Source organism: Dicentrarchus labrax, unplaced genomic scaffold, assembly GCF_905237075.1.
Source record: "Dicentrarchus labrax unplaced genomic scaffold, dlabrax2021, whole genome shotgun sequence".
Lineage (NCBI taxonomy): Eukaryota > Metazoa > Chordata > Actinopteri > Moronidae > Dicentrarchus > Dicentrarchus labrax.
Window position 1 is genome coordinate 11,088,846 of NW_026136708.1, and position 27,326 is coordinate 11,116,171.

At 40.2% G+C, this 27,326-nt stretch overlaps 1 protein-coding gene across 1 annotated transcript; it reads left to right on the top strand.

Moving 5' to 3' along the window:
• The first annotated feature begins 4,271 nt into the window (after window positions 1-4,271).
• pinx1 (PIN2 (TERF1) interacting telomerase inhibitor 1) lies at window positions 4,272-25,298 on the top strand. The gene is made up of 7 exons (XM_051408708.1): window positions 4,272-4,330; window positions 4,850-4,959; window positions 5,075-5,167; window positions 5,467-5,548; window positions 6,194-6,289; window positions 10,375-10,457; window positions 23,365-25,298. Exons 1-7 carry the CDS (start codon window positions 4,312-4,314, stop codon window positions 24,085-24,087), a joined length of 1,206 nt encoding a protein of 401 aa, XP_051264668.1. The 5' UTR covers window positions 4,272-4,311; the 3' UTR covers window positions 24,088-25,298.
• Window positions 25,299-27,326: the final 2,028 nt, after the last annotated feature.

Consider the following 27,326-nt stretch of genomic DNA (forward strand, 5'->3'; position numbering starts at 1 on the left):
CGTTCTACAAACAATATTATCTTTGTTTTCCTAAGATTTTGCAGCTTGTACAACAGGAGAAGACAAAACAGTGTTAACACCTCAAGGAAATTGACTTAGTCATGCTTACTAGCATGCCTACAAACGTGTTTAGAGTCGCTTTGAATGCAAAAAAAAATGCATTTTTAGTTGTTTTAAAATAATTTTTAAACATTTTAATGAAGTCCAGTTCATAAAGAAAGATAAGACAACAAACAGGCCACACCACTTGTGTTTAAGTTACAGCTACCTGTGATGGTAACTTTCTGTTGTCAAAGTTCTTTTAAAGTGTATTTCTGTTCTCCCTCGTATTAAAGATCCTGTTCTTCTACCTTCAGGCACTTGGTAGCGACATTGGAATTGCAAATGAAAATCAATATTTGCAGTGTTCCAAATATATCTCTAATGCAGTTTTCCAACTGTGGTGGAACAGAGTGCCTTTTTGCTGACATTTAGCTGCAAGTGTGAGATGATCTTAAATAACTGAGAGTAGCCTCGATGTCGACTAATGCATGACTAAAAAACATATAGCTTTCAGAAGTTACAACAAATGTGGCCACGTGTGCAGGAAAATGCAATGCGAGCACGTAGACCTATTCCAGGGACAAAACATTCCCACATTTTGTTTTACATTTCTGTAAATGAATGTGACTGAACATGTGTGCGCCTCACAGATGAAGGTGGTGGTATTTTGAGAGAGAGACAAAGAAGCATGTGACAAAATGTGTACTTTTTCCTTGGTTTTCTCTCTCTAGTAAGGGAGACCTTGCCTCTTATGTAAGATGTCTCCATGGGTGTGCACGTGCAGTTGCAGGCCCGCCTCCCACCGGCCAATCAGGGAGCTTCCTCGGTCGCCAGGGCCCCAGTGTTTTGTTCGTCAGCGTGTAATAAGATTCACAGAGTGTGCAGAAGCTTATGGTGGACTGGGGCAGAAAGTGAAGGACGAGACATGAAGAGGACCGGGGAGGGGGGGCAAGGAGGGAGCTGTTGGGCGGTGGGCCAAAGACGCCATAACACTCTGTGCCACAGCTGTTATTCCACATGAAGACCTGTTGCCATGGAAATAGAGCCCAAGACCCCACCACCAGCACCACCACACTCCTCCCACCATCTAACCTCAAGAGAAATGTGAGGGCCTACTGTACAGCACTCCTTTACAGCCACAGTACAGTCTCATGGCTTCTCTATTTCTCAAAATGTTTCACAGTTAACAGAAGTGAAACATTTTAGCATTTATTACTGATTTCATGCTTTTATTGTCTTCAGTTGTCTTATTTGGATTTTAATCTTTATGTTTTATGATTTTGTCTTTATGCTGCAAAAAGGAATTCCTCTTGTGGGACAGTTAAAAACTGCACTCAACTTCTTCTGTTTGTTTTTTATTTTGTTTAGGAAACACTTTTAGAAATCATTTAATGTCTTATCCACTGCTTCAGTAGTCTGGAACAGCTGATGGGCAGAAAATCAATTGTGACTTTGGGATCATGGTCACATTTATAAGAGTTACGATTCAATAATCCCTGAGCGATAAATTCAGAATGTCGTTTTTGACCTGACCTGACCTTTACATTGCGAGTGCACCGTTCGAATGAGTGACCTGTGCATACTAAAGCATTTTAAATCATTTTAAAACAGGCCATAATGCCTGTGACTCACAGAGAACTCGTTCAAGGATAGGAGAAAAAAAAAAAGAATGGCAAGATGAGGTGCAATGATACTGTAAAATATTATGAGCTCTATTGTCAGCTTCTTTGTAGGACAGCCTGGTTGAGGCAAGTTGACAATACTAATTTTCACTGATCCAACTGAGGCTGTTACACAACCTCACCTTAATCCCATGCTTGAAGTAGTAACTTTAACCACAGATTTGGGGCCAGATTAGAGCCATTATAAAAACAAATTTACCGTGCAAGACTCTTTGGCATACAAGATCACCAGTATCTTTACCTTGTATAGTGCATCTTTCACTTTAACTTTAACTATTACTTGTTTATTTATCAATTATTTATCTATTCAATCTATGCTGCTGGAGAGTGAGTGTCAGTTTTCAGTATTTGATAAAACCATAACTATTTCATTCAAGAGTGATTTGGATAAATATCTAAACAAATAGAAATGTAGACAAGGATGGATTTAACAAATTAAGGGGTTAAGTTGTGCTCAAAGTCATTATTTTATTATCACGATTAGAAAATAAAAACTATGTGCATCTGTCCAGTGGATGTATTAATTTAGAGTGGTGCCGTATAGTACATATGGTGCTGTACAGACGAGCGACGCCAAGATAAAAATAATTGCATCTCAGGAGAGAACATGTGTGTTACTGAGACTAGATTGGTGTCACTTTCTAAGGGAATAACTCTGAGCTAACAACACCAAAACACATTCCCTTTTTTGTTCTTTATCACATTTTCTCCCCTGCTATCATATCAAACATAAAACTTTCACTATAAATCTTTAACCTTTTCTCTCACTTAAATCCCCTTTTAACATTCATTTGACGTCAATGTTCACTTAAATTTTAACTTTTAATTAATAATTTACATGGAAAAAGAAAAAAAGTTTCCTTTTTAACATAAACTTGAGTACTTCTCAAGGCAAACGACTCCTGAAGGTGACTCAAGTCAGCCTGTTTTGTTTATCCTGGACACAATTTCAAAGAACTAAGATACAGACATCTTCTAGGACTATTCAGCATAAATAAATATTATGGTAATTTTTTGGCACGAAAGAACTGTGAACACTGGCCTCATATCTAGACTAAGACTTCTGATAGCGCTGATAAATGTTCCCAGAAAGTGTTTTATAACACAGAAGTAACTCAAGGACACTCACCACGTAAAACTACAAAGTAATCACCTGTAATATGGAGCCTGAAGTGTGCCACTGGATGGATATTAGACTTAGAGCGCTTAATTGTAATCATCTGAAAAAGCTGTAAACACCAGGCTCAACATCCCAACAGCAACTATAAGTGAGACCAAAGCAACCACCCAGTAACATCCTAGAAACAACCACTGACACTCACACTACTAGTCTACTAATGTTACTGTCACTACTATTACTGTCCTTAATATGGCAGCTATAGCTTTCTACTAATGCTTTAGTCACTGGTGGTGTGTTCAGCCAGTTGGTCCACATATCAGCTAGAGTTGTTTACTAGGTGGTTGTGGTGGTTAAAGCTGCTGCCTTCAAGTGCTCCTGTTTCAGAGTGAAGATGTTTTTGTTGGCAGTGAAAGAGATTCACAGTCTTGTTCAGAGAGGACAGAATGATGCTTGTCTACTCTATTTGGTTTAAAGCTGCTTCTTAGCTCTCTGGATAGCTCTCTAGCTGCACTATATTGAAATTTTCATGATCACTAGCTGTTATGTTTTTTCTTCCAGTAGTACAGGAAGCCGCTCTATACCTTAAACTGTTGAATTGCGATCTTGTGCGCTGCAGCTTAGGTTCAGGCCATCACATGCAGCAGTAAAAGCATTAGGAAATAATGACATTACACACAGGTATTGTAGCAAGACCACGTTATGCAATACTTTGTTTGAGTTAGGCACATTTTAGTTTTGGGTGGAGCGTGACTAATAAATCAGTGGGCTGATATCAGCTGATAGCGCTTATACTGACTGATCACAGACGCTACATATACATCTACATATATATATATCAAAAGATATGAAAAAAATGTAATGTTTTCAGTCTGTATTTTTAAAATATTTAATTCATGTTGGAGGAAGGAAAGATCACATATTTGTGGTATTTGTACTTTTATACAATTGTAATCGTTGAATTTTAGTTATATATATTGTATATTTATATGTATTTACTGTATATTATATAATCCTTCCAGAGTAGGCCAAGTTTAGTCAATACTTTAATAATTGATTTAAGTGTATGTGCATGAATAAAATGATATATTGCTAACATTTTTGGTCACATTTTCTTTACACTGATATATCAGTATCAATCTCACAGTATCAGTTAGGCTATAGCTGTGGGTTCATTGAACCTGGGTGACCCAGTCCACGTAGCATGTTTTTATGCTTTTTGTGGCTGTGGCGCCCTCTGTTGGTGAAGAGAGGTCCCTCGCAGTGCTACAATAAAATAACGATAATATTATTAGTAAAAAAAAAAAAAAAAGACTCATTAATATACTTTCATTCGTATGGAATACGACAAACAATAAATATGTTTATATGGATATATTTACGACAAACAACCAGCGTAGTCACATATTGTCTTCAGGCACTTTCTAGGAGCCCTTCTCGGCTTTGGTCAAGCTGTTTAAGGACCCCAGGATGTCCATGCTTGCCGAGCGTACGTAAATTTCTTCTAAAGTTTTAAAGGCTGTTTCCTTTCTTCTTTCAATGTAACGAAATGTATCTATATGTTTTGTGTTCCCAAGCAACCATGGCTCCCAGCGGCTAAGAGACCTGCTTATAAAAATATTCAGTATTACGTACTTTTGTAGTATTCGGGTAGCTAACATTAGCATCAACTACAGCAGCCTATAAACACGTGTTGTCTCTGCCTCTGAACTGCAGCGACCTGTTTTTAGCTACCTGTTTTGTCCATAATTGCCGAACATTTGTTATTTATGTGCAGTTTTTCTTGAAGTAAACTTGTTGTAAGCGGTGACACATCGTTTGCTCAGCGCATGGTCAAAGGTTTGATTCCGTCATGTTGACAGCTGGCTGTCAATCTTGGCTCGTAAACTATTACAGCGCATACACACTGACTGTCTTTCCTACCTTGGTTTGATTTGCTGGTCCCGGTTGTTTGTGTCGTGCTCTGTTGGATGACTGTGATGTAATAATATTGCTGCTCTCTGTCCAGCCCGGAGGAAACAGAAGTGGTCTGTTGACCCCAGGAACAGCGCCTGGAGTAAAGATGAGTCCAAATTTGGTCAGAAGATGCTGGAGCGAATGGGCTGGTCCAAGGGCAAGGTGAGCTTTGAGACGGATCTCTTCAGGTTGATTAAAAAGTGCTGATTTGTTTGGCAGTGAGTGGATGAGCTGGTGAAAATCTGTCTCACGTTATGTCTCCTCTCTTCATGTTAAGGGCCTGGGCAGAAGTGAGCAGGGCTCCACGGACCATATCAAAGTAAAAGTTAAAAACAACAACTATGGTCTTGGAACCAGCGCCAGCTACGAGGTGAGCACCTTCAACACTTACTGACATTAGTTGTATCGAGATGAACTTGAGTGTTTTCCTCTCATATTGCTTTTGAAATAACCTGAAAACAATAAAACAATATAAAGATACATGGTCAAATAACCATGAGTTTGAGAGCTGCTGTATTTTTATTTCTTATTCATATTTCCATTTCAGTATTACATTTTCAATTCACACCTTAAATCGTAAAGTGAGAAAATTGACATGTTGCATATTTACTAATGGTGGAACATTGTATGGCACAAAGAAAACAAATAAGATATCTGCTGTGTTTTCAGGACAACTGGATCGCTCACCAAGACGATTTCAACGAGCTTCTTGCTCAACTGAACAACCACCATGGTCAAAACAACAGCACTGGTATGTACAAATAGCAGCATTGAGATGTTAATATACTGCACTGTTTATAACTTCACAGCATTGTACTGTTCAAAACCAATTATCACTTTGACATTAAAGAAAATGTCTTAATTGATTTCAGTATAAAACTGAAAACAATGTCCTTAAATTTACCACCACAACTCACATAGTGTGTTCAAGTACTTCATTGTCCTCTGTTGTGTAAAAAGAAAAGTTACTATTCAGTTATTATTTCTCTTTATTTGGGTGCGTTTTAATATAAAAGTAGTATAAATATTTGTCCCATATGACTCAGCACTGGCACTGCATTCATTTGAAATATGTCTTTTGTTAATTGCCATCTTGACTTGATGCATGATGTATATTTACTTTCAGTGGTAACCTTCCCAACACTGTGGCTCTATATCACACTACACATGACTACATCAAATTCCAGTACACCTTTTCCTTGTTGGCTGTTCCATCCCTTGGACAGTAGAGGGCGCTGCACGGCAACATTTAGGAGAGAAAACCTTTACATACAGTCACTGCTATACAGTGAACATCTTCATTATTACTGTTCTGGGAATTATATGTTATGTTTGAGATGGTAAAGAGGCACAATGATACTTCAATTTGTAACTATATTTTCTTTATGATCTATAGCTCCTAAAGCTCCACCGGAGGAGCCGAAAGGATTCAGCTTGGAAGAGAAGTCCAAGACTTCCAGAAAGAGGGTCCATTATATGAAGTTCACTAAGGGTGGGTTTTATCTTCTGTTTTCGTTTTGATTCTCAAAAGTCGTGACATTGATTACCCGTAAAACTGTTTGTGTAGTATCATGTGACAAACTAGATTTGATCAACAGCCACATTGTAAAAAAAACCTCCTTAAAATGTATCAGCTTCGGGCCAACGGTGTACTAATTCAAGCCGGTACTGCCAGCAGCAACTCAAGTTTGTGCCTCTACTTTTTAGTTCACGCAGTTCACACACACACACACACAGACAGACAGACAGACAGACAGACAGACAGCTTCCTTTACCTGGTTGAGCCTTGTGCACTTGGCTCAGACCACAGATGCTGATCAGAGCTCTGTCAGCCTGTGCTGGGTCAGTTGGCCCAGGTCAGTGCTAGGGGAGGTTATTAATAATTCACCCTTCTACTTTCATTACTCCTTTACACGTCAGGAAGTCAAGATTTGCTGGTCAAGGCCAGTACACTGATAGGTACGAGGAGAAATTTAATGTTCAAGACCACTGAATCACCACTAGCCCATATTTTACTGCTGAGTTGCTTTACTTGGAGCATAGTTTAGTGATCACAGGCGCAAATTCTTAACAAGATTGTCAGGGTTTGCAGTAATTCTCCAAGTTCTTTTGTAACAAGGAGCATGTGCTTATCAAATATGACCACATGTTAAAGTAATTAATTTGTAATGGTATTTGTTATGGGGTTCATTTGTACCTCATCAGGTCAGCATACATGGGAAAACAAAATATCTTAACTTTTGCCTCACCTGGAAGAGCCTTTTACATTTTACGTCATTCAATAGCGACTTCCTTTTTCCTGTTTGGGGCATCTGGCATGTCCATTTACTGGCCCCCCCAAAAAACAACACGTCCCAGGGGCTGTGACCCACTAGATGACCCTGCTAGATAAAACGTGGCCTCGGTCTCTCCCCAGACCCTCTCACCCTGTTTTTGTGATCTTAATTTGGACAGAGCCAGAAAAAGACCTAGTCCCTGATGGATGAGATGCACCATACAAGGCACACATAAGACATGAAGCACGGACATTAGGGGTGTAATGAAGACTCTTGTTTTTTCTTATTTTCCTCCGGATGTTCTCTTTCCTGCCCTCACTCTTTATACATACTTTATTGAAGTCATACAACTCAACATAACAGCACATTTTCTGACCCATGTAGGCACCTGTGCCTCAGTTGGTGTCTCGTGTTCCCTTTGCTGCTTTGATTATTAATGCATCCAATGCCATCTCTAAATATCCCACCAAACTGAGCTTTTTGAATTGCTACACTTCTATTTAGACAGCTATCCCGTGTCTATCTCTCCCCCCAAAGCAGCCTCATTGACTCCACGCTTCAGTACCTCGATCACGAGTCATGCCACATTTGTCTGCCGTTCATCGCTGGACATTCATGCTGACCGTGAACTTGGGCCTCTTTTATCGTCTTTGCATTAGGATACACTGGCATCCCAACTAATAAAGTCTGATCCTGCAGGACTTTAAGTTCTAATCCATTTGAGAAGATCCCTTCCATTATCACCACCAGCTGTTTATAAATGTCAGGTGAAGCTAAGGAGCAGGTCGTACCTGACACAACTGCTGTTTGTTATATTAAGACATGTGGCATCCACTTTCTTTCAATATCTTTATTTTCTAAGACTGTCAGAGTATAGAGGGAGGCAGTGGAGGTGATGGGACGATAAGCAGGTGGAAATGTTTCCGTTGGAATTTAATCTTTAGCCAGTCCGGACTCTGCAGGCAGCCGGCCTGTCAATTCACTTGTCTTTGGCAACATGATACCACTAAAAGCTGTACAAAGAGTGTAACTGTTGTCATGCAACAGAAGGGATGCTGGCACTACTTGTTTTCCCATAAGCAACTCATAACTTCATTCGAAACCTGAGAGTTGAGTGCCCCGCCTGCCTTAAGTGCTCTGACAGGCATAAACAGTGCACTTCGACTATAAAAGTGTTTTGAGATGTATATTAGAGAAATATTTTTGGCCCTATAGTCGGTGACAGCTACAGGAAGTCTTACTTTATTTATCTGTTGTTTTTTTTTAAATCAACTTTGCTCTGTTGACTTACTGCGTTCAGCTTGTGGTCTAGATTGGCATGGGCAACCAAAGTGTTACCTGGAAACATATAACCTGCCACACCTGTTTGCATGGTTCCACCGACTGCCGGCTTCCCTGCCTGTGAAGCTGTTGCCAAGTTAAGGCTTGGTAATAGATTTAGTGTTGCTAAGCTTGTTACATGAGCGGTTGACAAACGTCTTGTACTACTCTCATAGTTCTGTATGGGCACAGATTGTCTGCGGGCAGGAAAAGGTCAACAGAGGAATCTACCATTAACCTACACTACTAACACTAACACCAAATTTCATGTCACATAAGAAATATTATAAGAGACTTTAAAACTATATTGTTTACTTAGTCTATAACCAAACTAGTCTTTTCTAGTCATTTATTATTGATTGATTGGTTAATTGCCCTTGATATTAAATCTGTAAAAACATTGCTGTGGCCACAGTAGCATCTGAGAGCCTTCCAAACATCTCCCTCTCTGTCTCAGTGCAGGCCTCCTCCTTACTCTCTCCTGCTTTTTTATTGATATCCTGTTCAGGCTGGCTCCCTCACTGCCAGCACTGAGGATTGATGGCCTTTGTTTGCGGGGAAAGGCACCAAACTCTCTGCTCTCTCTGCTTAGGTCCGGGGGCCAACAGCATAAACCAGTAACCCAGTTTTAATTGCAGCCTCCATCTATCACCTGTCACTGCAACAAGGGTGGTTGATGCTGAATTTAACTACAGCTCTCCATCCGTTGCTCTGTGCGGTTGGCTTTATGGCAGTCTTTGGCTTTTTAACGAAACACATTTTTGCATTTCATTTAAGAAATCACGACGGACCATAAATTACAGTATATTATCACCCTGAAGGTGAGCTGAGGGACCATAGGTACTGAGTCGTGTTTTACATTCGTTCCCCGTGACACATTGCATCTAGCTCCCGACATGTGTTTGATACTGTCATTTGTGATTCATCAGATTTGAGTATTTCCCTGTAGAGCTTTATCTGGTTTGACAAGTATCTGTGCTGGCAGTTGTTGCCATTTCAACCGTGTCCTTGGAAACCAGCATGTGTTCACTTTCTACTGCATGTTCGCTCATGCTTCATCCTGCGTAATGGCATTCATCCACCTTTTTGTACGTGTATGGGAAAAGTAGGGTTAAGCTCCTTTTATTTTTTTATCAGAACACTGTTATTTGCACTTTAACCTGAAAAGCCTGAGAATTATGACAGGTACTTCCTCATCCAAACAGCAGCAAGGTCAGATTGGGCATAATTTTACGTTTGACCTGAGTTCACTAGATGACAAACACCACTGGCCCCCCTCCTCATTTATTTTAGTTTTCAACATACTTTCTTGGTTTTACTTCTTAGACCTGCATGTGCAGCGACTTTCAAAGCCAAGAGTAGGGGGAGATAGAGGTTTAAAAGCAATAAATAACCAAATGTTATCAGAGCCCCGCTGAAGGAAGAGGATGCAGCTGTACGAACAGGACCCGGGCTTGAGACAGACGACTGTGTGCTTCAGGAGTCTTTGAGGCCCTGCTTGAAAATGGGAATCCGGAGGCGTGGCGTGGCAGACCTTGTCGTCGGTTTATTTTTCTTTGCTATTTTATCCCTGGAGCAAGAAGCTAACCACGCAAACCTCCCCTTTCTTTAGTCAAGAGACCACCTCCTCCTGCCTTCTAACCCCAACACACACACATACAGACACACAAACATACTAAGGCTTTTAACTGCAACCATTACAGGTTGCTTAGATAAAACAGCTGCCATTAAGATGTCTGCATTTGTGTCCTAATTCATTATTATTTTTATTGGCGGGGGGCTGGGGCTGTGAATTGTTTGTGGTCACCTTTTGGTACATATGCAGAAGTAAAATCCCACTAGTGTGTGCTTATTTTATGTTGTCCTGTTGTTTAAATTGGGCTTTTTTTCTATGTGCTATAACAATAGAGCCCAAAAAACAAACTTGGTTTGTAAGTAAATTTGCTGTATGATTTTTAAAAATTCTATTTTCCCCCTTTAGGAAAGGATCTGTCCTCCCGTACCGAAACCGACCTCAACTGTATCTTTGGGAAGAGAGGGAGATCTGCCAAAGAGCAAGAGCAGGTAAGAAATATCTAGATATATTTTCCATAATCAGAAAAAAAATGCTTTTAAGTTGAATTGAGGCAGCAATTTCTTTCTTCCAAGTTTCCATCTAAAGTATCTTATTTGATTGTTGACAAACAAAAAGATTAAATCCATCGTGAAACAAAACAAACTATAAACAGCATATAAAACAAAGTGTTATGTATGTAATTGAAGCATGACACAAACTAAAAGTTGAAACTTATTTCCATAGTTCCAAAGTGTGTTCAAATGATTGACAGTGTGCAGGATTTTTTTCGGGTCTTTCACAGTTTATGATCAGAGCCTCTAGGACATTACTGTATCATAATTACATCCAAACTAGGAAATATCACCAAGACTAATGCCTATAATATGATTTATATTTAATGTACTATTTCCAGTTCTGAAATATCTGTAGTCCAGGTGTTACTCTTTTTGCAGTGAAAACAGTAGTTTAAACTGCGAGGGCAGGCCTGTGATCTTTCTTAACCCAGTCAATGTCAAGTGTGCAATGGGGGAGGAGGTGGTATACCTCTGGCCAGGTGGCTCAAGCTTATCTGCCTCTGTCTTGGTAATTAAGAATGACCACTGGTGCTGATGCCTCCATCAGACGCTGCGGTATCGTGATCCTTCTGCTTCTACAGGGCCTAGCTCCTGAGCACCCCGTGGCCCTAGATTAGCCGTGTCACAGCGTGCGGCTTTAACACTGCCAACAGGCCACTGATTGCGGCAAGAGCACCTAAATCCAGTTAAAGGATTTGCACTCTTAACCCTCTACTCCTCTTTGTGCAGTTCCTCTCTTGGAGCGCTCACATCAGGTAGTTATAATGCCGGCGGGCATTATTAAAGGCAAATCAAAATTGGGGTTAGGTGTGCAGAAATCTAAAATGATGACGCTTGCAGAAAAAAGTTCTCTTTTTGCTCTTGGCATTGGTGGTTGGTCACTTCAAACGTCACTTTGCCATTTGGCGTTATGCTGGCTCTTATGCTTTTGGAATGTAGCTTACAGGCTCAGACAGGTGAAAGTTGCATTTCTGGCTCGGTAAGTTCCTTATCTAAAACGACACCTTACTTACTATTCAATTACACTGCGTTTGGTCTCTTCCATTTTTATGGTCTATTTAATTAGAAATAGGTTGCCTTGGAATGAAGACAAAAACAGTTATCCCCTTTTTAAATTAAACAGAGGTGTCTGCTAGTGAAACTTGCTGTACAGTTAAACTTATTTGATAAATGTGCAGGGATATATAATTATATATAATATATAATTAAGTCACTGCCTCACTCAGTTGAAAATACTGATGAATAAAATCATCACTTTTGAATAAGTATTGCATATTTAAAATCATAATAATCCCACCAGTGAGATTTGTAAGGACATTTTTAGATCCAGGATGTTTTGGAGGCAGTGTTTGCATGAACATTAACTGTGGGATTATCAGTATAAAGACATGAGAAGTGACAGGGGCAGACACATAACTTCTATGTATTTTATTACGAATTCATGAACCTTCATTTAATAAATTGGTATTTGTGGTGACCCCTCACAGAACCAGAAGGACAATAACAAATTTCGCTTTCTGGACTCAGACAGACACAGAAAAGCTTCTTGCTGGCTTCCTGTGTTTATCTCAAGCGTTTAGCTTGAAGAAATTGGCATCTTGTATTCCATAAATTGCCCAAGAAAAACCTTCTCTATTCCCCAGCAGGTGCCGAGCCATAACATCACAATGGCTGCTGCTCCCTAGCTGATTAACATTGGAAATGCAAGCAATACACACCATCATTTTCTCCCTAATCGTTTGGTTATGGGTTGTTATTTTTCAGCCAGGAGGGACACCATTGACCATATCGAAAACACTGAACACAATTACAATGGCTTCCCATGAGGCCTTTGGTTAAAGCCCAGCAACATCTGAGGTTGCTTGGAAGAGGTAAAGACGGTGATGGACCAATCAAGCTCTAGGCATTGTGTAGGATCTCCTGTGAGTGTCCTGTGAGTATGTCCGTGACACTGCCAGTGACCCTAGATGCACCCTGATCTGTGCTTACAGAACTGTAAATACACACTACAGCATACAAACACATGCAATCATCTCAATACCCCCGAAATAGTTATCTCGCTAAACAGTGACTATATCAGCGTCAGGAGCTTTGGTTTAGTGGTGGAGTTGATTTTTAAGGGTTTGCTCATGCAGCCACCAGTTGCATTATCGCATATCTGCATCCTGACAAGGCGAGGCCAGGAGACTCGACCACATAAGGATCAGTTTCTCCAGGACTGCCCTCCTTCCCGCTCATGAATCTTGAGCTCTTCACCCACCACCCACTGCTGTCTCTCCAGCCTCCCTTCCACTAGTCCCCCACTGCTGGGGTTTTCCTTCCTCCCGCAGTGATGTGCTTCCTGCTCGCCTCTTATCGCTGCTCACAACGCTCCCTGAAACGCAGACAGGCAGACACACACATTCTCACACACACACACACACACACACACACACACACACACACACACACACACACACACACACACACACACACTCACTTGTCCCACATGCCTCTGTTCATCAAAGGCAGCACTGGTTGTGTTGAAAAGATCATATGAGCACATGGGACAGATTATTATATTGTTTGTACGCAAGTAGCTATTAAGTCTCATCCATTATCGTGTTCCACTTGAACCACTGTCTTTAAATTATGTTAATGTTCTGACAGTAGAGCTGTGTTGTAGGTTAAAATCCCCCCTTTTTAAAGTTAACTTTCAAAATTGAAACATTTTCCAGTTCAATGAACCATGTTTTGTTTCGAAGTGTCTTTTTAAGTTGAAACTAAAATGTAAGAGGAATGTTTTTTGTAATATTCAAACACCGCAGACACACAAAAAAGACAATACAACAAGACCACAGTACATTAACTGTCGACACTCTGTAAGATTTAAAAAAAAAAAAAAAAAAACATTTATTGAGTTCACATATTTTGATCATTGAATTTCTGATCAAAGATTAATTAAACAAACCTAAGTAAGCAGTTCAACTTTAGGTACTAAAGGAATTTTAATCATCATTGCTAAAGACATATTTCAGATGATATTCAGGAAGTATGTTCAATTCCCAGTCCAGCTTATAAACAGAAGATTGAGTTTTGAGCACTTAAGAATTAAAAGCATATTAACTCATTCCTGCCTCAGGATGTATGACAGAGCAGGGATTTTAAGCTCTAACATCACATCTATTTATTTAGAACACACTTAAACACACACAAATATACACTGTCCACTTAATTACGTACACCTGTGCAACCTAATGCAGTCCAATGCTGTCTTATCATAAATTCATTGATGTTTTAACATTGAGGTCGTAGTGAGTGGTGGTGTTGTGCAGGACTGCATTACTCCAAGAGGTGTTTATAATATTCTGCCCCCCTCGTGTAAATGGGAAAGACAAAAAATTAGGAACACTTCTTAATATAATCCAGTTCAGTACACCACCACCACTGTAACTGTGACTTAACTAATAAACCAAAAAAATTGAATTCACACATTTCCTACAATGTCAACAAAAACAGAACATTATAAACTTTTTAAAGGTAAAATTTATGGCAGAGTTGTTGTATTAAATTGCTATAGATTTTACAGGTGTACCTACTAAAGTGGCCTCTGTGTATACATACTGGAATTATACGTTCATTACACTTGTGTAAAATTACTTGTTAAATATAAACAATTGTCGACAAGATAAATGGATGACCACCATTTTACCCACATCCTCTTTGCACCTTACTGTGTAGCCAGCTGAAAATGTATGCTTAAAACCATTATTTACAGTCCCTGACCTGTGAGGGTTATCAAGTTGTGGTGGAGCACCTGTCCATCTATGTGGTTCTGTTATCCATCACCCATCCCACGCTTGCGAGCCCCCTCCATCTCCTGCCTCCTCCTGTGCCCCTCAACACAATTACTCACAGTATGACAAACGACAGGCTCTCTCTGCCGAGATATCAAAAAGCCCCGGCCACTTCTAAATGAAGGCACTTTGGCAGCCCTGTGCTCCCTGTGCTTATCGGCGGGCGAGCAGTGCCCCTGGCCGTCCTGCGTCCCCCTCTCCTTCCCCCTCCTTCTACACCATCGTGCCCTCCTCAGGGGGTTTAGTTAGGGGAGCCACATGGAGGGCCAGCCCGGCTTGATTTATCTCCCTTGCCCCTCTGCCCGGCCACTCAGGCAGGCCGAAAGAGCCGACGAGGCTCCAACGGGCCTCAGCTCGAAAGCCCGGCATTAGCTGAAATAAACCATTCTGCCGCCCAGTGAAAAATGTCCTCTGATTGGCTAATTAATCAGTCAAAGGGGAGCGACGCGGCTTGTGACTTGAGGGACCCAAGCGGGCGACCGCAGAGGGCCTGCTGATAAATAGTCTCCCCGCCGATTCATACATCAACAAAAGTTAGTCATTTTTTAAAGCCGCCAGCTCAGATGAAAGGTAGAAACAAGCCATAGTTTTATTTTTCCACCTATATTTCCTTCTACATTTCTTTTTTGGGTGTGTGTGTTTTTGAAAAGGGGAAAAATCTTTTTTTTTTATAATTATTTTTTTACTTTTACTGCTACATTTTTTAGAAACCTATTTCTAAATTATATAGTATAATTGTAAAATGGTCATGCCTTATATACTGACATTCACATGTCTATTGTTATAAGTTCAATATTTCAGTTTTTTCATTTAGTCTTCTGAATATTGATATTGTTGAAGAATCCCCAGCATAATGTTTTATATGATTTTGTTTTATGCAATCACTAATTTAAATTTTCAGTTTATTAATCAGCACAGTAAAAAATAACATTCATATCTAATTAATTCTTACAGTCGATTAACAGAGACTATTTCACTATTAGAAACATCAAGATTGTTACCGTACTGACCTGTTCTTTAGTTCTGCACACACACAAAATCAGAGGGAAGAAAAGTGGTTGAGTATGATTTGGTACAAGGCTTGTTTTGACGTCTAAACCCTCAAGTCAGACAGTCGGTATGGTGCACCCTGCTCTCGGGTCAGCCTGACCCCTGCGGCCTCTCCCACTCCCACTCCTGCTCAGGCACAAAGGGCCGAGGATCAAGCCTCATCGGGTGGCACCTGTTGCAAATTTTTCCTGCCCACGCGTCGTCCACATGAAGGATCGCACGTCAGCGGGGGCTCCCCCGATACCACCGTCTTAAGGAATATGGGACAGGGGCGGCGGGTTGGGGGCCTGAGCGTTTGGCAGATGCGTCGGCAAGGCGCCAGTGAGCCGATGGGCGGAGTCGCAGTGAAACTTTGCTGACGGCGCAGAAGCAAAATATCTTTTCGGTACAGAAATCGTCTGCAACTCTAGTGCGGGTTTCACAGGTTGCTACTGAGGCCTGTGAACAGTGAGGTAGTGTTGAATTGTTATTTTGAAAGTGTATCAAAATGATTAGTAACTGTGCTGGTTGTTGTTGTTGTTAAGGCATAAAATGATTCCATTAACGTGACTTAGGTTACTAGAGTAATAATCAATTAAGACTATGACATCTTTTTTCAGCTTTACTTGATGCAAGTAAGCAGCCTGACAACTCTTACTATTTTTAACTTTGAGTACTGTCATTGTAAAGCTCTTTATTTTGTTAACTTCCATCATGAGGACCTTAACTAATAAAGACCGACTCAGATAGCTTTAAATGTGGCAAATAGTGTATATATTTAAGGATTTGTTTGTTTCAAGCAGTTTTGTTGTTCACTTATGGTCTTCCCAGGGTTAAATGTCTGTCCTGTTACTAAATGAGCTCCACTGCATTGTATAATTGACAGTATAAATAGTAAGTACGGGAGAGGATTTCTTTTTGGCGCACTTGTCCATCAACTTGCAGCATTAATCTGTTGAAAGGGGATGCCAGTGTAAACGTGCATTGTTGTAGTTTGGTTGCTGCACTTTGAATGGGCCAGTGCACTCATGCGGGGTGCTGGGCTTATTGTGAAGCCGAGGAGCTCTAATTCATTCTCAGATAACATCTAATTGCCTCAAGCAGAAGCTCTCCCTTTCTTGAGCATGTTTGTTGACAGGCCCTTTTGCTTCTACCGCCGAAAATATCAAGACCCGCCAAGTAAACCCCCCCTCCTGCAAAGACACACACGCACCACACATTTACCACCTACCTCCCTGGCAGTTGTGTGGACTGCTCCCTCCTGGCCATGCCAGCTCGCTGACACTTACAGATTAGCGCAGGACAAAAAAGAAAAAGAGGGTGTCCGTCTCTTAGTTACGGGCCTAAACTAGAATACATGGGGCCAGGGTAATTACCGCCTGGTGAAGCTAACCGCCCAAAGATTTCCAGCCCTCTCGGCTGTTTACAGCCAGCGACTACCGTTTAATCACTGACTCTTTAATCTAATAAATCACAGCTGGGGAAAATAATCACTGTATCTTCCCTCTCCGTGGTTGGGTGGGGGGACCCCTATGCTCTTGAGGGGGGCATTGTGTCGGCAAGCGTTTGCAATGTTGAACAAGCACAGGGCAGTCATGCTGCATGCATAATGTTGTCTTCATTTGTTACTTATGATAAACGTTCTCGCACCGGGCACAAAGTGCAATTTTTCAAAACCCATTTTTTTGTGTTTTGTCTTAACTACACACAGAAAGTATGCCTTTAGCAAAAGTATTGCTTTGTGGAAGCTTCCATGTGTGGCATTTAATGTACTTACAGTACATAATTTTTCCGTTTCTAACTTTGTTACTCTGTGTAAATATTATTTCTGTGGAGAACAAAGAAAAATCTTAGTATCAATTTAGAGGCAGTGACATTACTTAAAAAATATTGATGGTCAACCGAAGGGTTTGCTTATTTACCAGGGAATAAGGTATCAACCTGTTTTTCTGTCCGCCCACATCAGGCTCATGAAGGATGAGCTGCTGGACTTGTGTGCTCATCAGGGAGAGACAGCTGGCTAATCAGGGCCTGATCCATAGACCCTGAGTATCGCCAAATTTATTATTGTGGCAGGACAATGAGGGCACACTCATGCAATTACAGACCCAACCAATATTGGCTAGAAATTATTGAAAAAAACAGCAAGTAATGCAAACAGGCAGTTTTAAAGAAAATAAATGGGCAACTGCAGCTTTGTCAAATGCTAATTAACATGTGAGCCAGAGGGTGACTTTATACCTTTTTGAATCGCTGATTGGCGAGATATAACTCTTAATATTTACCTTTTAATAACTTACTAAATAAGTAAATCTCCCAACGATGCGTTTGAGTCCAGTTTACTATATGAGGTTTAGATTTTTCAAGACTGTATAACCGCACAAAATATGTACAGTATAACACCATTTGTCTTGATTCCTTTCTTTTTAGAAGGATGACCTTGTTACTGTTTGTTTTTGGAGCGACTCTGAAATAGCCAATTGAAAAATACAGTCAACAAGGACTGACATCTCACCCCTTTAATCTCGTTGGGGTGTTAACCATGTCTTCATATGAAATGTTACGTTACGTGTCAGTTGGGCTTTGCATGAAAACCCTCCAAACACTGGAGACAGAGTTAGATGCCCCAGTTTACTCCCATTTTGTGAGCAACTACATGGTTTTATTGGTGCATCAGAAAACAATGCTGCCAAAATACCAAAGCTTTGCTGCACATTTTACAAGACCTCTGTGTTCGTGATAACAGTTAGATGGTGTGTGGTTAGGAGTTGCTTGATTGGTAATGCTTAGAATTAAGGCCACAACTAACCATTGTGTTCATCATTGTTTACTCCATCTTTTGATGAATGACAGGATTCGAATTGAATCAGAAGGAAGAATTTATCCTATTTAAAAAGTTGTTAACAACAAATGTTTGATGTCGAATTATATGGTGTTCGCATATTAGTCTTCAGTGTGGCATCCAGTCTGCAAGATCGGGATAAGGACCAATCCAGGCAGATCTATACTGGCACTCATTGAACTACAGATACACAACGCTAAGGTATTAAAGTACTAAAAAATACCAAAGGAAACCAGCCATTCAGGTGTCAACAAAAAATAATTGTTTTACTAATTTACTATTTAGGTAGGCCTACTTTGCTCTACTCTTGTACTTAATTGTACACCCTGAAGCTAATGAATAATGTAGGGGGAAAATTTAAGAATTATTGTACTGGACTCGGTATTAGCAAACTTTAAAAGGCCTTGGAGTGGGATCAAAAAACTAAGTTAGGACACCCCTAAAAGTATTGATTTTGGAATTTGGATAGTCAGAAGTAAATTAATTGAATAAAGTTCAATACGTTTATTTGCTGATTGCTTGCTTGTTGGGTCAAAAAAAGTTTCACATGCACTCTAGTGAACCTTTCCCACCATCCCCTCTGCTGGCCTGATTGACTCTCCTCCTGAATATGTTGGCCTCGGTATCTTGGCACCTTGTCACATGTCTTACCGTTGGCTTTCCATCGGCTACATTAGCAGGGAGAGATAGAACTGGAGTGTCTTGAAGGAGGCAGGCTGTTGAATGTCTTCCCACCCTCTCCTTTTCTCTGGGACCCTCTGCGGGGCCCTCCCTATGTTCCCTGCCCAGCCCCAGCCCCCGCCAGGGGAGAGAGCAGAGCAGGAAGGGCCCGATAGCCAGCCAGGCCGCTCCTCTGCCGAAGGAGCCTTATCTCAGAACTGCACACAGTGCACTGAGCGCATCCTTTTCCTGGGGTTCTGGGTTCGGGAGGAGGAGGAGGAGGGGGAGGAGTAGACATGGCTGGATATAGGTGTGTTCTCCAACCCTCCACTCCTCAACCCCACTGTGTTGGAACCTGGGACTGCCTTTTTCAATCATTCTTCTCTATTTCCAGCAATTATGTAAAGTGATTTTTTTTTTTTTTTATTACAAATTGGTTGTGTCCCTTCTTGAGCTGGAGATGTTAGTTTCATGCAAATCCCTTTTTAAAGTGCATTTGCTATTCTAGGAAATAAACTTTGGTCTGCACAATTTGGTTTTAGCAGTCAGTATAAAGTTATGTTAAATTTAGTTTTGATCCTTAAGGCAGTGTTTCCTCTATGTTGATTCTGGAGCGGCGGCCAGCCCGCTGTTAAATTTCTGCCACCATGGTATCAGAACTGAGGCAGATGCACAATGTAGTCATGGTTGCCTTTTAAATGATCCTGCCGACACATTGCAATTTAACAACAAGTAGAACTATTCAGAGGTTATTGGGGCTCTCCAGTTTAACTCCACATACTGTTGTGTTGATGTAGTTTATTGTCAGAACGTTCGCTTTCTTCCAAGTCGACTATTAAACTAACAGCTCCACCAAAAACGTCACCGCGGTGGGTCCGTTTTAATTGGACAACGTTCAACTTGTCAGTTCTCAGCTCAACGTCCTGATATCAAACATCTGGAAACATTAAAACGGTAAATATATTTGTTTGTGTCGCAAGCAAAGTGTCACTTCTGTTTCATACGTAAAACGCCAACGGGGGGGTTCGGACGGGCCTGCCCCCACTGCTAAAAAAAAATGCTAGAGGAAACACTGCTTAAGGATCAACATTATCTACTGCCACTATCTAAACCCCCATTCACTATACACTGTATGAAAGGCTTAGTCATTTGTTGTCAGGGCTTCACCTAACCAGTTCAGTGACTAAAAATAGTCACTGATAAACTGGAAATTTGAAAAATAAAAATTAAATGAAGCTCTCTCTCTATATTAGAAGGCGTTTTACTGTGAGTCACCTGCAGGAAGTGTTGTCATTGTCCAGTAACAATTCAAAATGTAAATGAGTAGTGCAGTAATTTTGTTTAATATTACTTGGTAAATACATTAGAACTTTTTCAAATTGTTGAATAAGAAAATGTCAACTGTCTTGAAGAAAAGCAAGGTCACTGTTTTCTCCTATTTTTGTTTTATGTATTAATACTACACACAAAATCATGATCATATTCTTTAGAAAAGAAAGGAAGCATGATAAATTATTAATACTGCAGCACTTATATTTTGGTATATTTTAAATTAATAAAATAGCTTTTTGTGACTTTGCATTGTTAAAATATTTCATCATGAAGCCTGTATCGGGATATAGATACTCTGGTCTGACGGTATCATGCCTGCTGTATACTGTATGCTCTGGCACTCACACAGAAATGATGACTGATAATAACAGGCCAGAGAAAATAACACACACACCTGGAAATAGGGAAACAAGATCTCAAACATTACTGCTGAGTTGTTTCTTGGTAACATGTTGCCCTCAACACTCACCAACAAAAATCACCAGGGCTGCCAGTAATGCTGACTGGATCTGCAGGTCTGTATCCATACTCTACGTGTGTGTGTGTGTCTGTGTGTGTGTCTGTGTGTGCGCGTGTGTGTGCGCGTGTGTCGAGCACAGCACTTTCCCTCCTGTCGGATCAGGGTCTAATGGAGATCCCCAGGCAGCGAGGAACGAACCACATACCAAGTTCCAGCCGCTACCCCTGATGAAGATGTTTCTCTCAGTCACTCTGCTTCTCCTTTTTCCCCCCTCGCTCATTCACGCTCTCCCTCTCTTGAGAGTAATTTCACAGGCAGTTCTAAAGTGGCCCCCAGCCATCTTCCCAAATCCCAGTTACATGTTGTTTGGCGCTGTCAGCTCTAAGGCCCATCTCCACTCTCCCAAGCAGAGAGGATGCCATTGTGCAGTAACAGGGAGTATAGATTTTCTCTGGGAAGTTAGAAAGTTTTGTTTAATGGCACCTCACCTGAAGGGCCTTATCCCCCCTTGTTAGAAGTTAGGGGTCTTTTCTAATCGAGGTCTGAGGTGGCGGAAAACTTTGTAGTCCGTTTGCACCACCTCCCTGGTCATTTAGCCTCAACCATGTCCTCCATGATGGCTTCTGAATCCATCGTTTTTTTTTTTTTTTTTTTACTGTAATACAGTAAACAGAATATGCAGTAACTCATGTAATAGTCAAGTGTGTTATACTCAAAATACGTAAAATCATAATTTTTCATGACTAATTTATAGCCTATATTTGAGCCTGTAGTATTTTCACAGACCAGTCTTTTTTTTTTTTTTTTTACCATATTAATCAATATATTAGGTTGAAAAAACAATGGTTGTTTCCCTTATGGAAATATATTGACTATGAAGAGCATTTTAGTGGGTTAAGACTAATAGCTTGTAGGGCTTCACTGAAATCCCTGGTGGCTAGTTTAAAAGAAATGACACTTTTGTTATATGTAGATAAATATGGATACAGTACCCTCTGCATTTCAACCTGTTCAGATCTACATCCACATTGTTTCACTAGTCCATCTGTTTGCTTGTCTATCTTAATCAGTGTTGAGCATCAAAGTAGCCTAATCTGAATGTAAAAGCTTAGAGGCCAAACCGTGAGGTGACTTGGCACAACACCGGGTTTTCAATTCATCTCTAATCTGCAGGGTTTGAAAAAATGCCGTCCACTTCACCATCTCTGAGGGTAACACACAGAGCGGCAGTATTGTTTAGTGTGAATCTCAGGAGGAGCCTTTGTATTCTTCTGGACAAATCATTATGCATTGAGTAGGCCATTAGGAAAATGAAGACAAATGGGTCGCAGGGGTGAGGTGACAAATTGTTCACGCTGTAGAAAAATCTAGACCGTGTTGTACCTCAGAGTTATAAAGTTGGCCCTGTTTAATAATGTAGTCTAAAGGTTGGAGAAATGAGTAGGCAACCAGACTTGAAACCCCCCCCCCCCCCCATTGGAGACAGTTGGACCAAAACAAATGAATTAGTACTTTCCTCCATTTTAACATCTATTAGCACTTTCTGACTGCCTCACTGAAGCCTGTTTATCCCCCAAGCAGCTTCCACTTCCCAGAATGGGTCGTTCTTACAGAAATCTGAAGTTGCTTTGCAAATCGACAATTATTTCAGAGGAAAACGTCTTATTATCTCAAAAAGAATAATAATGGTCACACATGCAGTGGATCCTCACCAGAGTTGCCTGAACGAAAAGATGTTGGCTTAACAACGCTACAAAATAGTTTTGTAAAATTATTAGCATCCTAGTTGACAAGTAGGTAAGATCTGTATCATATGATCACAATATCCATGGTTCAATTCCAGCTGAGGATCTCAGTTGCTTGTAACACACTCTCTTGCTCCCTACGTGTCCTGTCTGTACAGTGTCAGTGTCTAATACAAGCAAAAGGCCAAAAAAATGTGATCTTTAGAAAGGAAAAAAGTTAAACACCTCTGAAAGTTTAATCCAAAACGGACACAAAAAACAAACAAACCAAAGCTATTAACTGCACAATTATTGTATAAAAAGTGTTTTTGTCTTTTGAATGAATTGTCATTGTTGGCTAATTAAAATAACCATTTATGTTCAAGGAAAGAAGATTACTCAGCCTAGTATATACATTTGAGTACTTTGTGTGATTGCTGTAACATTTAGTTAGAATTTGCAAATATTAAATTATATGTGTAAAAAATTCTAAAAGATGTCAAGATTTTCCAAAAGTGATATTATTATACTTGATGTCAAAGTGGTGCTGTAGTGGCACCATGTGAATTGGACACTGTCGAAACTTATGGTGTATTTATTAAATGAGATATGATCCATCAGGTACATATACTATTGTTTCACGCTAGAACGCTTTGCTAGCGAGCAGCTGACAGTGCAAGGACACACAGCTGGATGTGTAGCTACATACTGTTGTAAGAAGATGATGATAAATGTCAGATGCTTATTTTAAAGGGATCCTTTAACACCTATTGTTACATTAACATCCTATTTTGGGCTCTTTTCACTCACTAAAATCTGCCTGGTTAATCTCGGCACGATGATTGACGGTCACTTAAGCTCCTCTGTCCACCATTGTGCGCTGTCTATTTCTGTGTAGATTCTCTAAATGCTGCATTAAATCCTAACTATGTCCTGTCCTTTGTGTTTTTTGCTATAGGAGAGCAGCAGCAGTGATTCTCAAGGTGAAGCAGAGGAGTCTTTTACTCCTGCCTCTTTTGAACTTGACACAGAGTCCATCACCAAGACTGTGACAAGCACTCTCAACATGCAGGAGTATTTTGCACAGCGAATGGCTCAGCTTAAGAAGGCTCGTGGACAGGCCCAGAGTACAGCGCCATCAGTGGAGGCAGAGACCAACGAGACATCGGGTCCGTCTGAGGAACCCAGTCCCGTCCACATGAGAAACGACGACTCGGAAGAACCCAAAAAGAAGAAGAAGAAGAAGAAAAAGAAGAGCAAAAAGTCAGCAGATGAGCTGGAAGTGGCAGAGGAGAACAGTGCTGCTCCTATCGTAATAGAAGACGACGACGACGACGACGACCAACAGCAGGAGCATCTGGGGAAAAAGAAGAAAAAGAGGAAAATGGTCGAAAACGAAGAAGCTACAAATGAGAACTGTAGCTCCACTTCTGGTGTGGAACAGAACTACGAGGAGCCGCCGTCCAAGAAGAAGAAGAAGCTTAAAAAACACAATAAGGAAACTGAGCTACCAAATGAACATGGGCCAACGGAGGATCAGACTGTAGAATCTGAAGTTGTTCTGAAAAAGAAGAAGAAGAAACAGAGACAGGAGGTGGACGATGTAGTAAAAGAGGAACAGGAGCTGGTAGAAAAGAAATCCAAAAAGGACAAGAAAAAGAAAAAGAAACATCGAGAATAGGGTGGAATTAATAGAGGTGACCTCCAGTTCCACCAGTTGTTCAGGCTTCAGGGAGACGTTGTTCTCATTGTTATCCTGTTATCATAAACATGATCATGGTGGCACACATGTATGGAGTCATTGCCTTTATGAGCAAATCAAATGCCTTGTGTATTTAAACAATCTAATAACATGTTCATGAAGAACATGTGACTACAGTGAGGAGAAAGGGGTGGTTAAGAAATTTGATCACATTAAAAACCTAGAAGCTGCCCAGTAAAGCCACTGGGATTACGCCACTGTTGAAGCCGACGGTAAAATGCCTCAACGTAAAGAAAGAGGTAGACATTTTGGGAAATACATAATTGTCGTCTTGCTGAAAGTTAGATAGACGCATATCACTCTCATCTGTACCGTAAATATGAAGTTATGAAATAGTGTGCAGCTCCACGTAACAACGTCATTTTTACACTCAGGTTTTTGTAACTTTTAAACAGAGCTAGGCTAGCGGTTTCCCCATTTCCAGTCCATATGCTGAGCTAAGCTAACCAACTTCTGGCTGTAGCTTCATATTTAACAGACGAATGTGAGAGTCGTATCAATCTATACAACTGTAAGCGTATTTTCCAAGTTTTTGAACTATTCCTTTAATCTATTAGATGGATCTGTTTCTCTATATGAATACAAACATTTATGATGTTTGTATTATTTTGACCTACTTTTTAATGAGCCTGTTTGCCCATATCTGAGTGCTGGCATGTGTCTTGTCTTTTTGAATAAAAAGGGTCCAGATTGCTAATTAAAAAAACAAAAAAACAAAAATGCCAACAAATGATTTGGGAAAACTTTTTGCAATACAACTTTTTTTTCTTTTTTCAAATACCATCATTCTTGCCTTACCATCTTATGTGAACCAGCATTAAGGGTTATTTATGCAGTATTTCACAGTGGGTTTTATGTTCTTGTCAGCAATTAGTTGTAGCCATCCTGGTCCGGTTCTTCAGATGATGGATATCTTACAATTCTTCATTAATGTGACCCTGAGACAAGTATACAATTTAGTAAAAACAACACAGAAATGATCTTTTATAGTTTGACAAATGTGAACAGATGCTATTTGATGTTTTGCTAGTAATCTGGAAAACTTGTCTGATTCATTTATGAGCTGTAAGAAAACAGACAAACTTTGGCGCTTTAACAGGTCTTTTAAAATAAATCCAACTACTCATGAATGCATGTTTGATTGTTTTTTTCCTGGAATGAAATGAATGTGAATTTATCTAAAGAACATATAGGAGAGTGGTGAGGAGAGGTTTACATCATTTGAGCACTGAGTACCACGTCTCACCTGATCAGCTGTAAAGGTAATCTGAACATCTTTCCACAGTCACCCTTTCCACTTCCAAATATGATGTACAAAGTTACAACATCTTTTCTTTGACTTGACAGACGAGCTCTTAACAACCCAGTGTTGTTCAGCAATGGGACTGGGTGTTGTGAGTCAAAGGAGGAAAAAGGAAGCTACAGCTGTCCAGTCTTAGACGTAAAAACAACACAGCGTTGCTCGTCACTATTTTAGATTCGTAAGAAAAGGAAAACTCTGAAACTGGATTGGTCAATTTGTCCTATTCATTCTGACTATCCCTTTTAGCATCTCAGGTATGGGAGTTATTAGGTTTACACACCCATAAGTCCAGATAGAAGATAGATTAAATAAAAGTCCAAGTTATAAGTACAAAATAGATAAGTAGATGTTTTAGAAACTGAACCTTTATATATGCTCTATAAAAGATTATAGGGAAACTCATTTTATCAATTTAGAAAAGGTTTCTTAAAGATACCTTATGAAATAAAACATTTGCTTTCAACTGATGTTGCTGTTTTATGATCGAATAAAATTATTTTTTTCTCACTCACACTGAATATAATGCATAATTATGGTTCAACCACCAGTTTACTGACATTTGCACATAATGATGCTGCTCACTTTATTTTGAAATTTGCAAATTAATTTATAAAAGCAGGTTATGGAAATAATAGGCAGAAATAATAGGGGAAAAAGTGATCCATTTTTAGTTTTAGCCTAATAATGCTTAACACTGCATCCATTTTGCATTTTGGATGTGTGCGTAAAAAAAGGTAATGTAACTATGTTGAAACCTTACTTCTTAAAGCACATGGATAGAAACAAGCCCCCTCCTCAAGTCTCCAGTTGCCACATGTCTCTTACAGTGAAAGGGTGAACAACAGCAGGCTGATAGAGCTCTCACCCACACACTGGTTAACACATAGAGCTATTAGTCATTTCAGAAAGCCCCCAACTCAGATCTTTCATACGCTTAACTTCAAATTGCAAATATGATGTGAAACCTTTGCCCCACACGTTGCTGTAATGCATGTGCACCTCGGCTCACACTTGTTCTGTTGTGCTGACTTCACATCAAAGTCAGAGCAGCAAGAGTGAGTGCGGCCCTATATATCACTGATGTGCGTCCTCTGCGCACAATCTGTGGCTTCAGGTGCCGTATCCTGTTCCTGTGTGTGTGTGTGTGTGGGGGGGGGGTACGTTTCACACAAAGCTAGAGCTGACACTTCAGTTTGATGGGTGAGAAGGCACTGATTAAGATCCAATGTTGCCTGTTGATTAACTCTGGAGAAAGAAAGGTGAAAAGTCTTTAATTTCAGGAGTTAAAAAAAACAAAACCACTATCTGCAGTAAGTTCACTCCCTCCTCTATAAATATTACAAACCAAGATACTATCTGACCTGTGATCAGTAGCTGTATTTGAGCTGTGTGTGTGTGTGTGTGTGTGTGTGTGTGTGTGTGTGTCTGGCCTTGTGTGTGAGAGTGTGAGCTACTCCATGGCTGCAGCCCAAGAGTATCCTGTCAACAGGAACTCCTGGATTTGATATGCAGCCGTCTGTGGCCACAGAAGGAAACTGATTTGTTTGTAGTGTGTGCTCACTGGTTTTTATCTCTCCTCTCACCCACAGATGTGATCAGACGTTCCAAAAATTGATCTTCATCCAAACAGTAAAAGGGAGTGTCATTTTGTTATAGGCTTTTTGCATTTAGATTGTTGAACATGAATTATGTGGAAAAATATATGTATCAAGCTTGGATTGCTGTAAAATGCATCTCTTTATTAAAAAAAGAAGGAAGAAAAGGCTTTTCTAAAAATAGTAGTGTCGTGTTTCCACTTGCATATCAAGACTGACAGCCTGGTGCAGTTCTAGGAGTTCGGAGCACACAGAAATCG

Bases quoted from the DNA above. Each gene is read 5' to 3' on its own strand.
- pinx1 (XM_051408708.1), top strand. The intron at 4,960-5,074 runs GTGAGCTTTGAG...CTTCATGTTAAG, and splicing joins TGGGCTGGTCCAAGGGCAAG to GGCCTGGGCAGAAGTGAGCA. The intron at 5,168-5,466 runs GTGAGCACCTTC...CTGTGTTTTCAG, and splicing joins GAACCAGCGCCAGCTACGAG to GACAACTGGATCGCTCACCA.